Source organism: Pelobates fuscus, chromosome 5, assembly GCF_036172605.1.
Source record: "Pelobates fuscus isolate aPelFus1 chromosome 5, aPelFus1.pri, whole genome shotgun sequence".
Classification (NCBI taxonomy): domain Eukaryota; kingdom Metazoa; phylum Chordata; class Amphibia; order Anura; family Pelobatidae; genus Pelobates; species Pelobates fuscus.
Window position 1 is genome coordinate 379,183,970 of NC_086321.1, and position 15,277 is coordinate 379,199,246.

Consider the following 15,277-nt stretch of genomic DNA (forward strand, 5'->3'; position numbering starts at 1 on the left):
CAATTTCAGACGCCAAACCCAGAACGGAGTCCACGTAAATGATAATTTAAATAATAATTAGAATATCTTCAGAAAATTTAAATTTACCAATATACACCTGACACCCTCTTTGTTCCAACGTGGAGACAGGGTTTATACGGAAATCTTTTTCCTCTTTTAGAACCTTTACCCAGTTTTCGATTTGCATTTACACAACTCTCCCTCATTATGATAGGTGTCCAGGTGTCACACTTACCTTTTTGTGATTCGTAGAAGCGATGCTGTCCGTATAAGACATTGCTGTTCCCGTGGTCCAAGTGGCTCATGGGTAGGAAAGTGGACGCTAGACTGGCTGAAAATCGTGGGTAACCTATGGATACAAACCAACAGAAAACTTCAGAAAAAAAGCACAAAAATATTGTCAATTTCAGCAAAGAATCCTCCTAATATTTCCTACTTAGAAACATTGAATATAATGATACATGTCTCAGGGCTGCAATCAGGAAGATTAGAGAGATTTTGCCTGGGCTCTGAATAAGGCATTCATTCTACTCTTATTGGAATCCAGCCCTCCTCAATTATTTGTTGTTACAATTGATTTACATCTAAAATTATATTCTGGAAGAAAAAGAAAGAAAAAAGGATTTTGGTAGTTTCCCTGTGGCTGCGATTTTGAAATCATGAGAGTAGAAGTTTTGTTCTGTTAAAACCAAGAATTCAATAAATAGAACCTAGCAGAAATCATTGTTTCATCCCATCACAAAATGAGCCTTACATAGGCACCATTAAATGTTATTTGAAATTAATTCAGTTAGCAAGCGGCTGAAATAAAAGGAGCACCTTCTCTTAGACGTGGGCTTTATTTCCAATAGATTCTTCACTTTTAATACGAGCCAGCTTCTCACTGACGAGACCCCCAAAAAACTACATGTTGATATCCTATCAATCCTGGGTAGGATGTAATAGACTCCTGGATCCTTAAAAGTGACATATGGTATTCTGGGAGAGCGATAATAAGGTCTTATTTCTTACATTTTTATATTTAAACATATTGTACTTGCTTTTAATATTTCTATAATGCATACAGTTTGCAAGTAATATGTGTCCTGATCTCTGTGTAATAGGAGGAGGAGGTGAGAGGTAGGTGTCCTGATTTCTGTGTATTAGGAGGTGAGAGGTAGGTGTCCTGATCTCTGTGTAATAGGAGGAGGTGAGAGGTAGGTGTCCTGATTTCTGTGTATTAGGAGGTGAGAGGTAGGTGTCCTGATGTCTGTGTAATAGGAGGAGGTGAGAGGTAGGTGTCCTGATGTCTGTGTATTAGGAGGAGGTGAGAGGTAGGTGTCCTGATGTCTGTGTATTAGGAGGAGGTGAGAGGTAGGTGTCCTGATGTCTGTGTATTAGGAGGTGAGAGGTAGGTGTCCTGATGTCTGTGTAATAGGAGGAGGTGAGAGGTAGGTGTCCTGATTTCTGTGTATTAGGAGGAGGTGAGAGGTAGGTGTCCTGATGTCTGTGTATTAGGAGGAGGTGAGAGGTAGGTGTCCTGATGTCTGTGTATTAGGAGGAGGTGAGAGGTAGGTGTCCGGATGTCTGTGTATTAGGAGGAGGGGAGAGGTACATGTCCTGATGTCTGTGTATTAGGAGGTGAGAGGTAGGTGTCCTGATGTCTGTGTATTAGGAGGAGGTGAGAGGTAGGTGTCCTGATTTCTGTGTATTAGGAGGTGAGAGGTACGTGTCCTGATGTCTGTGTATTAGGAGGAGGTGGAAGGTAGGTGTCCTGATGTCTGTGTATTAGGAGGAGGTGAGAAGTAGGTGTCCTGATGTCTGTGTATTAGGAGGAGGTGAGAGGTACGTGTCCTGATGTCTGTGTATTAGGAGGAGGTGGAAGGTAAGTGTCTTGATGTCTGTGTATTAGGAGGAGGTGAGAGGTAGGTGTCCTGATGTCTGTGTATTAGGAGGAGGTGAGAGGTAGGTGTCCTGGTGTCTGTGTATTAGGAGGAGGTGAGAGGTAGGTGTCCTGATGTCTGTGTATTAGGAGGAGGTGGGTGGTAGGTGTCCTGATGTCTGTGTATTAGGAAGTGGGGGAGGGGGAGTTAAAGGTCTGTTCTTGGAGGTAAAAGTCAGGATGTAGCAGTAAAATGTTGATGTTCCTTTGACCTGAAGTGGAAAGTTCCCTCTCAGGGGGAGACTGACAGAGGAGTTTCTCTCTCGCTAAATTGTTGCAGCTGTCTCCTTTAATTGCTTGTTGTTAGAAGACTTTTACTAGCCTTGCTTTAAGTAAACAGCAGTCAGTGAATTCCTCTTCCCCATTCCCACATACTGTAAAACCTCTCTCTGATCACTCATCCACAGCCTCCTCTGGGCGTACGGTGCATCCCCCAGGTACTATCGTTATACAAGGTATGGAAGTTGTATCTTGGGCTTAGACCTGGGAAAATGAGTTTAAAGGATTATCTAACAAATGTTGATTTGCTATTACACCTAATAAAGAAGGTAATCGACCACTCCTTCTATCAGGAGAAACAATCAACAGCACACTGATGTTAAGCAGGGGAGGGGCCATGTCACCCAAGCAGGGGAGGGGCCGTCTCACCCAAGCAGGGGAGGGGCCGTCTCACCCAAGCAGGTGATGGATTTTATTGAGCAAGGAAGGGAGGAACTATATGATAGCAACAGAGAAAAAGTTATAAGGATTATACAACAGAGCAAATGGTGGAGCTATATCTGGGAAGGGTTTATGGAGAAAACGTTCTACGCTAAATGAGACATTCTGGATAGAATTTTCTGGAGCAGTGGAGGCACTTAATACAACGGGGGGAGCAGGAGTAACCTGGAGTAGCGAGGGCGCCGTTATAGACCGTAGATAAAAAGGGCTTATCGTTAAATATTGGTTTAAAGTTACAGTACCGAGCACACAAATATTAACTAGGTGGCATATTTTTACTTGGGAGCTTTCCTCCCCCCCCCCCCCCCCCCCCCCCCCTATTCCTTTAATGCACTATGTGCAGGCTCGTTACAAATACTCCTCTGGGCTTTCAGACCCTGGCTCCTGCATCTGTTGGCTTCAAAAATAGTTCCCCATTTTTCATGCTGGGATATATCACACATTAAGATGCTTGTGACGTTTTGCAGGGTTTGCAACGACTTGAAATGTCCAAACTCACAGCACAAGATGCAACTATGGATTTGTTGTGCGGTTCTGGAAACATTTTATTTATAAAATATTTTACCAGGAAAGATACATTGAGATTTCTCTCGTGTTCAAGTATGTCCTGGGTCCACAAATCATTGCATTGTTACAGTTAGTGTACAATAAAATACAAAAACAATATTAATATACAATATATACAAAATTTAACATAGAACAAGTGGGAAATATATAATCAACCATGACAGGTGCATTCTGTTTTGAGGTATGTAGAGAGGGATCTCTTAAAGGACTTTAAGCTTAGGGAAGATTTTAATTTGTGCGGGAGGTCGTTCCACAATTGCGGCGCTCTGTAGGAGAAGGAGGATCGGGCTGCTTTCTTTTTGTATTGAGGTAGACTAAATAAAGTGTTGGTACTGGATCGGAGGTTGTAGGAAGTGGGAACAGCCGGGGAAAGCATTGCGTTCAGGTAGGGTGGGAGTTTCCCAGAAAAGCTCTTAAACACAAGGCTGGAAAGGTGACATATGGCGGGGTTTACATTTTCACTAATCCACTAGCCATTGGCAAGTGAACAGTCAGCCCTGGCGAGTAGAAATTCTCTGTGCCATGGACCCTCCAGGCTTAGTGTAGTAACAGGACTGGTATATAGCATGGCAGATACATGGTTAAACATTACCCACCCCCTCCACCCCTAGCAGAAGATATGGTTTGTTTCAGCTCAGGAAGGTTATAAGGGGGAGGATTTTGTGAATCAGAACAGCTGCCCTATGGAAACAAGGCGTCTCGGCTCAGCCCCCAGCCCGGAACAGCCCTGGCAATGCTGAACAGGACAGAATGAGGCTCAGTGCAGCTGTGCTCCAGGAATTTATAGGGCGAAGGGGCAGAGATGCCCAGTCACAGAATGTGCAGCCGCTTTGAAGCAGGGAGCCCACGCCAGGCCCTGAAATGGACTTATTCAAGGACAGGAACAGAGACAACTAGTCTTTGTGTATGTCATAAACTTGTGAGATGGGCAGCTTGGGGAGGGTACCTAGATACCAGGAACAGATCGAAAATGACATCCGAAAACACAGCACAGGATTCTGGGAGTCAGCCACCGGCATTGTGGGAGTCCTGCATGTCAACTAATCGCTATAACGCTGGGAACATGGGCACATTATAATGAGCCTTGTCAATGTCACACTGTACGAGCGGGGAATCTGTATAGAGAGCGGGGAATCTGTATAGAGAGCGGGGAATCTGTATAGAGAGCGGGGAATCTGTATAGAGAGCGAGGAATCTGTATAGAGAGCGGGGAATCTGTATAGAGAGCGGGGAATCTGTATAGAGAGCTGGGTCCTCTCTTCGTATTGAGCTGGTATGTCTAAAAGTTATTGTCTTTTTCCACCAGTTGGACGATCCCAGTGAATGTCTATGCTGAATTTGTCATTATAACATATTTAACAGATGGGCAGTGCTACAAATAAAGTGCCATTTAGTTTCAATAAGTCACCCTGGAGAGAGTAACACAGAGGGGGTGGCTGCGAATATCCCTGGTTCATAAAATAAGGACGGATCTTAAGAGCACTTTTTTCGGGAGAGAGAGAGTTTTACTCCAGCATTGAGAATAGAAGGTATGATAAGAATGAGAAATTGCACAATGTAAAGATATTTCTCCCTAATCCAACTGTACAAAGTAACGAATAATACTAAGCTATTTACATACAAATGCAACTTATATTATTCTAACTACCAGTCGGTGATTCCTCTCCTCTCCAATCAGTTACTCAGTATTACGCCCTGTCACAGTGTATTAATTCATTCATATTAGGAAGCATGGCCACCCGAAAACTTACTCTCAAAGCCCCTTGACCTTCAAAATCTGTAGGTAAGGGGTCCCAGTACTGGGCATTGTTAGAATAAAGCTGGCAATGAATTCTGGGAAATGTAGTCCAAAGCAGCAGTAGGGCCATGTCTGAGCACCCATTGGTTCAGCTAACCAATCCTTCCCATGAGTAAGGTACGTGGACCAGGAGCAATGTGTATCGAAACAGGATGGTTACCATGGAGGAGTATTTAATGGGTGCTTTGAAATTACCGGCATTTTTTTGGCAGGAACATCAAAGGTGAAGTCAGGTATTCCCTAAACATCCCGTGCTCAGGAAATCACGGGTGGAGAGAGAAGGGAGGAGTGTGCTTTCTAAATATACAGACCAGGTGACACAGGGAAGTTGTACCGAGAGCTGGCATTGATGCATTAGGTTTGTTGGACACCTTTCATGCCAAAGCTTTGCTGTGGGCTTTGTGCCAGGGACTGTGGCCATATTTTACACCTTCTTCCCCATCCCAGAAAAATAAAAACGACAGAACAAAGTTCAAAACACAAATAAAAAACAATGAACGGTATGGTTATTAAACCGTGGGTAATTTTACTTTTTCAGCACAAAATCATTGTGTCCACCCTATTCTGGGGAGACAGGCTTAGAGGACAAATTAATTATACTTTTAAAATGTAAACTTATTTTTATGCCAGAGATTCACAAATCTCCCATGTTCAGGATGCAGCGCCCAAACTCCCCAGCGATCCAGATAAATGACAGAAATGGACAGTGGACTAACCTTTACTAGAATTTAATGGGTTACGATCTACCCTGCACCCAAATTCAAGACGTTACTTAGAAGTGCCAGGACCAGCCCCGTCGCCAAGGGCCAACCTACAATTTATCATAGAAAATCAATAACCTCTCTATGTGGGTTTTTAACATCTGCCAACTACTGGATCCCCACCGACATGCCCCCTTCAGTGGCTACAGAATCTAGAGTGATCCACAGCCAAACGCCACGAAAAGCACTCAAGTAAAGAATCAGATGTGCACAAACATTGCAATAAATCAGCAAATAAACCTGTTAATTAGTTTAATGGCAGATATATACATCTAGATTGGCATGTGAATGCAATTAATAGCAGACTGATGTACTACCTTAACCAGTTAACGCTGCAATAAAATGTTATTTTGTGAATCCCTTCCCATGACGGACATATACGTCTATGGTAATCAATGCAGACGCAGGGCAGTCCGTTTAGAGGAAGAAAATATATAATCAAACATTTCAGCTTTCAAGATTTTGCGCTAATGTGGCACGCTATAAGGGTTAAGTCTCCTGAGCGCAGTTATCCAGTAATGGCTTGTCTGCGCTTCTATGGTAATAAATGCTGGAGAGTGCTCCTGTGCCAACGTCAAAAGAACAGAAACAGACAGAAATGTCAAGCAAAATATCTATGGAATGAACACTACATCCTACAAACTCTTGCGATCATCAGGCTAGGATTCTCAGGACAAAAGCGAGGCCCGTACGGCTGCGTGTGTCTAACAGGATGAATGAAGCTGTTTTTTTTTTTTTTTTTTTTTTGGAGAGACAAATAATTGGATAACCGTTTTCGGTGAATTAACAGTTTCAGAGCAATAAGACATCAGAGGTGCTACATCCATCTTCCAAACTGCAAAGCTACTCTTTGCGTTCCTGATCATTTCCTTCAAACAAAAGATTGTAGTTTTGAATGGTTTTTGTAGATAAATAGAATCAGAGTACCTACCTTGCTGCTTTTCAACAATCATTGACAAAACAAAAATACTAGAAAGGTTTGCAGTTTTTTTTTTTAATGATATATAATCCATCCGCCAGTAAAACAGGCTGCACAGAAACAAAATAGTAAGATTTCAATATATGTTATTCTTATATATAATTGTAGACATTATTCTTACAATTTCCAACTAAAAACATTTATTTTATTTTAAATGCGGTTCGCGATTTACCAACAGAATGGGAGGGGGGGAGGGAACATCGTCCTTTAGGAACAAATAAGTATGTTTCCATCTACACACATACTGGAGACATCACTAAACCACAATGGCAATACGTGCGCCATTCTCCTCTGGATAAATAGTCCCCACTGTATGGAAATTGCTAAATGACAATTTATCATTACTTTGAAATCGGGTGCCCTGTAATTACTTTCAAAGAGGCAGCCCACTGAGAACATGGCGTAAGGGGGGGGATGTGAATGGATTGTATATTTTTAGAGGGGGGGGTGGGAAGGTGGACTCCTTCCCTGAAAATGTACAATTTATAGCCAAGATGTCCAGCCGTTTTGGTGGCGTATTTTTAGATCGACGTGCTGGAGGAGCAGAACCCGTATAATCATATAAGCAGAAGTTGACAAATGGAGCCCGTTGACCACCGATTTGGGCAATGTTGAAGATCACTTGTGGTTAGCGATAATATGCTGCACTGTTAACCTTTTGTAGTCTGGATTCCCTGGAAACATTGTAGCAGAATTGCTATTTAAGTTGATTAACATAGATAAAGTTAAAAAACAAAAACATGAGCTTGGTGTCTGTTAAATGGTGTGTAGCCATTCAGGTTCTACGGTAAGCCTGTTCGTGACTCATGGTAGATGCACTCTTGGCTAACAGGAAGTAATATTGACGCTGGATGTGCTAAGGCCGTGATTAGGCAAGGGCAACTGGGAAAAGACGTCTTAGCCCAGGTTTCAACATGCAGCTGGCACAGGGTTCTGGAAGAGTCTTGGTAAATAGCTGAGCTGCGAAGGGTTAAAGAGACTCTGCCAATCTGGCCTGCAGCTCTTGGAGCGGCGAGGAAGGCTGGGCAGCAGGAAACTCATGCTGAGAAGGGATCAGGAGCAGATGTGAAGGCTGCGCCGTTACTGTGAGAGCCTGGAAAGGGTGTGTGAAAGAAGTGGGTGTAGGACAGAGCTCCAGGATACAAAGCCAGCCAGGCCCCAAATCCAGTCAATCAACTCCAAAATAAAATAAAAAGATAAAAGTCTAAACAAAATAATAAATACATGTTTTACAAAAGGGAGAATGTGGGGTCAGAGAGCGATGGGTTTCAAGTAACTGATAGCATGGGAACTGCTCATTCCGGAACGTAAAATCCCCAAAACGGGCTCTCCACTCCAGAGCCACATCATCTGCGTTCTGAAATGGAGATGCAAGCGGTTAAAGTGACTGTATCGAGGGTTATTAGACAGGCCTGCCTCCTACACACGCTGGACTGGTGTTAACCCTTCGCTGCAGATTGCCACCAATGTTGCCGTCTCCGTTTTCCTACACTGCGTATTAGGCCTCTGGCAAGTGAAGTGTTAAAGGCATGGCCATCTTTTGCCACACCCTGAAGGCTCCCAAATTAGTTCAGTCTCAGAGCGACAGAGACATGCAGAGTTAAAGAAAGTGAGAGCAGGAGGTGGTATTGGCTCGCGGCCCTGGCATCGTGCCCGGCTGCTAGTCTGAAAGGATGCCAGCTGGCTCGCGCCACACCACAACTGCACCCATCCTCCTCCTTTCGTCCTGCACATTCTAAGGAGAGAGGAAAGGGGGAACAAAAAGTCAAGAAAGAGAGGGATACAAACAAAACAAAGAGATACCGGCGGGGGCTCGGGGGGAGTCCGATTCGAACTGGAAGTTAATACACTAAAAATAACACGAGTCGCCACACACTGCTGTATACAGTCTGACACTGCAATTTGCGATGTGCCATCTATACATACACAATGACACATGCCGGCGCCCCATGGTGATAAACCGAGCACACTGCACTCGGACAGCGCACAAACACACAATGATGAACACATGAGCATTGTAATGACACAATAATATACGCCGAAACACACAAGCCAAATAGCTGTAATGATACCACGGCTCCACCCAGCGCCCTCCAGGCGAATACTGTTTGTCCTCACACAATGGGAGTTTTCACCCACTGGCAAAACGGACTATCAACACCTAGATGAGAGAATCATCTGTCTTCTTAATATCACTGAACCCTCCGGGCATCATCACTCACTCGGCACGTACAGGAAAACCCGCTGGGGTACACAGAGGTCCGATCCCATGAACATCAAAGAGTTCTGTGGTTACTGCATTCCTACTGACTGTGCAAGAAAATGTCACTGACGGGGAATAATTCTCTGAGCTCCTCAAGGGATCTTTCTGATTGAAACTGCTTTGGGTGTGTGACTTATAGTAATTTCATTTCTATGTATATACAGGCGGAAGAGACATAAAAGAGACAAACGGTGAATATGACAATGGCTGCACTAGAGCTCTGCGTTCACGTCATATTACGACACGACAACGTGAAACGCAACTAAACGGCAAACACCAAGTAAATACATGTGCTAAATGACATGCTATAGGCGGTGACTTTGCTATGCGTGGCGTGTTAGTACATAACGTGTAAAAAGCTCAAAGGAGATCCGTCAACATCATTCCATCTACTTCTACTATGGTACTATAAAGCGTTACAGAAACTGCAACACTCTAATATATTTACTCGCAAACAAAACTTTGTTTCTCTTGTCACTGCACAATGAAAGGATTTCTCCTTTGGCCTATGCTTCCTATTGGCTAACGTGGTCGTACCTGTCTGTAGGGGGTGAGGAGGTGGGGGTCAAAAAAAGGCTCCATACATACAGCTGTTTGAAGCAAATGAAAACTTGATGCATTTCATGGGGGGTGGGGGGGAAGGATAACTTTTATTCAATATAAATATATGTATCAAGTCAAACACTCATGTGGCCGGGAGTGCGAGAGACGGAGAAATAAAAGAAACTCTTTATTAAACCCCCCTTTAAGTTTATACAAAAAATCATCACAAAAACAAATAGACATTTTCTAACGGTTGTTATAATTTTAATTGTGTAAATGTAATCTCTTTATGAATATAGAATTTTTTTTTTTTTTTTAAAAGGGTGGATGTGACATTTACACAGCAAATTCACTTTGCAACCGTCTGTCTATTAAAATGTAGACTTGATCCGGGTGCATTCTAAGAGCACAGGGATATTCTGTATCTCGATAAATGAAATCCGAGCACAAGACACGCTAATAATGCGGACAAGATAACCTCTGATGTCATGACCCCTGCGTGTTGATAAGCATCTGGCCTTGCAAGTCCTGCATGCAATGCTGTCCAGCAGGTTTCTGATGGGGAGGAGATGGGGGTAGCGGTGGGGCAGGGTTAAAGTTTAGACAGACTGTGGTTGTTGAAATTCCATCCAGAAGAGGTGAGAAGAGACAGGATGATGATAGAAAGGGTGATGTAGCAACAACTTTCTCTGGCAGTGGTACAAATGTACCAGGAGATGAAAGATAGGAACGAAGGGGGGTGGGGGGTTCTCAACTTTAACTCTTGGAGAATGAGCGCTCCGTTACACCTTGTGTGACACAATCCCGTTTTAAGGTGAGGCTTGTAAATGATGTAGAGTATGTTGCCAAGTAGATCAATCCATAGATTCTGGGCAACGACAATTCTAGCGTCAACAAATGAAATGGCACTGGGCAGAAATGTCACCAAGATGTCAGATCCTGTATCCACATATTACCAAGTGTTCTTCGGTCAATCTGTCACTGCTTTTATCGGCATTCATTCTATTTATCCCACCTTCTTCTGCCTTGTGCTTTTTGTTATTCAGTCAGTGTAATTCCTTTACATTTAGTTTAAAAGCCATTGTCCCTCAGGAAGCTTAGAGTTCAGATGAGTAACGTTTTACACCCATTCTATTTACTCCCCCCTGTAATGCTGATAGAAGCGATTCCTTCCACGGAAGGGTGGATCATTTTTATGGCCAGAAGTAATCATAAAATTGATATTACACATAGTTAAGATGGCTGCCTATACGTGAGTAACGATAAACTGTCTGATTCATACATATCGGCTGCTTATAACTGACCACAACTTTACTTGGGTTTGTTAAACATTTATTTTCATGAATTATATTTAAATAACACCAAAAATGTCTCTGGGAGATTTTCTAAATATAACAAAGAGTGCTCGTGTTGTGTGCCAACCATTTCCAGATAATAAAAACAAATATTCGGATTTCTCCTGTGCTCCACATTGAGTGGAGGAACGGAAACAAAGTTTTGGAACGTTCGCTATATAGAGGAGTAAATGTCGCCATAGTAATATACACAGTACATGTAATATTCTCATAACTTCAGCCCCATCACTAACCTTCATGGGAGTGAGAGAACCAGATCTGGGAGGTGCCGGCTCCATGGGGACCTCTGTAGGTTGTTTCTGAGGGGGAAGATGATGCCCCTGTAGGGTGCGCTGTTGCTGCAGAGCCCAGGCTTCCGCTCAGGAAACTGCCCATAAAGGAGGGTGAGGAGTTTGCCATCAAACCGCTACCAGCTAGAAGATAAACAGAAAGTGGTGTTAGGGAGTTTAGATTTGCCATACCAACGCGTTTCGCAGACTTGTACAATGGTACTATACAAACATGGAGCACTAAACAGAATTATGGGAATCGATAGCGTATAACAACTTGTTAGATGCAATGTACCATTGGCATAAAGAATTCAATGTAACAGAATCCGTGATATAAAAATTTCATGTAAACACAGAGTGAAACCAAATGTAACATAATCCAATCATAATCCAAAGATTTTTCCACCCCATTACGATTACAGTTTCTACAAACATTTAGCCATGCGCCTGCATCCCTCCCCCCCCCCCACCCCTCATAGCCCGGCCAGCAGGTGATATGTATTGTTAACCTAGAACACATTAACCATTGAAATGGCAGACTAGTACGATGTAGAGAGCCTCCATAGAGGTTGTGGCCAGTGCGCATGTTTCAGGAGTTTAATATAAGATCAGAATGTAGGCGTGGATTACATATAAACTGCTTTAAGCTAAGATTATTAGGCACTTAGTATCTCTCATAGATTGTCCAGGTGGAGTCAGCCAGATGTTATTGGACAATTCCCGTAACGCTCTGCCAGCTGGAAGGAATGGTGCTGGAACCTGGCAGGGAATTACCGGAGTTTCAGTCCAGCAATGGCCAATGGGACGCAACTGGCACATCCAAAGCAGCATTCCACAACAGAGAGCTCATTTGGTTATTGCACCAACTGTTCTGTGCGCTGGGATGTTGACACTAGCCAGGCATTGCCCTCCAACTATAGCAAACTGTTATTGCCCAGGCAGTCAGAGCTTCATATAGCACACCTACCCTGATTGGTACACGAATTTATAATAAATATATACGTGATCGATAGGAGAATGCAAAGAACCAGAGAAAGCCAGTTGGAAAATCGAGAGGAATGATACATGTGCACCGAGCACAGGGTGTAGCTAAAATTATTGGCCGCTCAGGCAGGTTCTCCCCTTCACTCCCAGCCTTCAGGGCGCTATTAAAATATCACATCTTCAAGGAAACCTTTCTCTAGCTCCATCACCCCCTCGGCAGCTCCGTCCAGCTGTTGTTGTCACCTGACTTCGTTGGGAGAGGATTCCAGATGTGATCCTCCCAGTCAGCTGTCAACACTTCCTTCCAACTCGTACAAACCCTCCGTCACTACTCAGAATGTACCTTTCCTTAGATTGCAAGCTCTTTGTACAACAGATCCAGGTATTACGTCCCCTAGTGTGAGATGTGGTGCAGAACATGTCATAACAATTATATAGCACCAACATATTCCGCAGCGCTGTATAATACGTTAAACAAGACAGTTAATAGACGATTGTAAGGACCACGACTGTGAAGATTATATCACCCCTTGTTCCAGGGGTCAGGGGGTAAGAAATAACACTGTATAGTGCTTCACATCACAGACCATTACCTTGGGATCGAATTGGCCATGCCAAGTAGAAATTCACTCCTTATAAATGTGCCACGGACTCGCCAGGCTTGCAGTGGCCAGTAACTTTTAAGGCTGGCTAGTAGCACAAGTCTAGAAATGTTAAGCCCTGATCTCACACAGTTTTTTTTTCCCTGAATTCCATACACAGCTATTGATAACTCAAGCCTGGAAACAATTAACGGGCAATGACCTCTGAAAAGTAACTGGAGTTGCCGTCTGGCAGCAGGTTCCTAATTTGCCCTGTTTTAATATCACCTCTGACAGCCACAGCTCAGTACAGAATATTATAGCTCTGCTTCCTTCCAATTCCACTTTATTACGCATTAATAATAAAAATCCTGGCACGGTGGCGTCTGCAGCCTGCGTTAAGGCAGTGCCAGCGTGGAGTGCCGTGTTATGTTCTAGGTAAGCAGAGAACGCAGCGCCTGGCGGCGACAGTGGAGGCAAATCTGCCAGCAGTACACTCAGTATGATATCACTGCAGAGTGCCAGTCTGTGCCCATCTATAGTGAGAGCTCCCCCAGACAGCACCCACCCCCCTCTCCCACCCCCCCACCCCCTGAGTGGAGAATTGCTCCCAATTTCAATTCAGATATGGGTCCCTTCATTAACAAACAAAACTGGCAGAGGGGTGTGTGACCAATATCCTGTGTTGTGCCCCTCCTTGAGTACATCAGGGGGATTTCCAAACGGGGAACAGGTCATCCCAGAATGCTTAACTTACTTCTTTGCTTCTCGTTCCAGCTGCCCACCCAACCAGAAAACAATCTCAGTAATGTGTGTGGATGTTAATGTGATTGGCACGTAGCACATCTATCCAATATTACAGGAAATAATAAGGGGATTCAACTATCCCACCAAAGGCACCCCAAAATGCCACGTAACCATCTAAACACGAGTTGGTAACTGAAGGTGTGTAGCTCTCAGTCAATCAATCAATGTAAAATCCATCGTATAAATGGTTTGGCTCTTTGGGGCACTGTAAGGCTAACAATATCACTCCTACAGCTCCATTTAAAGTGAATATTGTAATAAACGATTAATGTAAACAGAATACGTCAGAATGAGGATTCCTATAGAATGACAGCAGAATTTATATTATATTTACACAACTCTGCCGAGGAGCAGCTCCCTGCGTTCACTACCCATTATGCAATCAAGCGTTTCCTCCGGTCTTTACTGAACCTGCTCTATGAGTATGTTGTCTTGATTCGGCGTGTCTCTAATTTGTAATCCGAGCCCTCCTTGGCTAACCGATACGGAGAAGATTATCGCTGAGTATTTGGGATCGCAGTCTGTGACGATGGTCGAAAAGCAGTGACTTACCCCAGAAGAACATGGTGTAATAAGCGTTCGGATAACCTCCCTTAACGCTTTATCCCATTCACCGCGAGGGGCTGTTAAACAAGTCCATCCGGGGAAGAAACAGGACCTGGCAGCCCAGCAGCAGCCGTTCACAGGAGAAAATACTAGAGGAAACAGTTCCACGCATCGTAAAATGAAAGTTTTATTGTGAACTCATATGGTGGGGATCTCTCCTGGGACAGGAGTTCTGGAATCATAGACACAGTAACCCTTTCACTGCCAAGCCAGGCCCTGCAAAAACCACATTGTTTGCCATAATAGCATACTGCTGCACAACACACCGCAGGCCCCTCTGGTCTAAAAGGGGTTATTCGATCTACAGCTGGCAGTGACAAAACGATGGCTTTTATGCAAAACTCCCCCCTTGGGCAGCATGTGTAGGAGCAAAAAAATATTTAAAAAAAAAACAAAAACACACACAGAAACCAATTTGCGTCTGATATAAAACAGGTCTGGGCTGCTGGTGATGGGAGGGAGGGGGTCCTCCTACACTGCCAAACTTTCCCTCCTAGATGCTTTGGAAATGAGTGTCCCAAATGTGGTTTTGGGGGGGTGGGGGGGGGGGGTTGAGCTGCTCTCTTTTCCCCCTGTGAAGATTTCACGGTTACCAACGGTTCATCAATAAAGCAGGAAGAGTCTTATTAGGGAGCTTTCTAGGCACTGAGAATGTTTAATCGCAGTTCTGGCAAAGTTCTGAATTTAGATCTGAACTAAGTGGTCGCCACAGAGTAACGCTGTCCCAAGACGCCAACATTATCTGCAGCGCAGCGCAACAGAACCATGTTTGATGTGCTTGTGGTTGTCAGCCAACGTGTGAATTGTTGGCAATAGAAAGTGAATTTCAAATTTGAGGCCAAACTGAAAACACGGGAGAGATTCTCCACATCAGCCATGTGTTTATTTTGACCTAAATCTTGAAATTCACTTTCAGTTCCCAACAATTAACCAGGCCTCCTCGCCAGCTGGAGGCAACACCAATAATGTGACCAGGACACCATCTTTAATGTGTTAACTCTCCGAGTGCCGCACCACCCTATATTTAATGTGCTTATTCCAGCAGTGACTGGGTCAACAGGTTGAAACAGGCCTAATTTATCTCTGGGCATATCTTTGGCAGAATTAAGAGCAGAGCCCAGAA

The 15,277-nt window shown here is 43.8% G+C and overlaps 1 protein-coding gene across 1 annotated transcript in view; it reads right to left on the minus strand.

The window, feature by feature from the left end:
* Nucleotides 1-15,277, minus strand: part of LOC134611946 (BAH and coiled-coil domain-containing protein 1-like) — a 129,702-nt gene that overhangs the window by 28,727 nt on the left and 85,698 nt on the right. Inside the window, exons 3-4 of the mRNA XM_063456297.1 lie at nucleotides 11,141-11,320; nucleotides 236-349 (exon numbers count right to left, since the gene is read on the minus strand). Of these exons, the coding sequence (XP_063312367.1) occupies nucleotides 236-349; nucleotides 11,141-11,320 (294 nt within the window). The remainder of the gene's footprint in view (nucleotides 1-235; nucleotides 350-11,140; nucleotides 11,321-15,277) is intronic.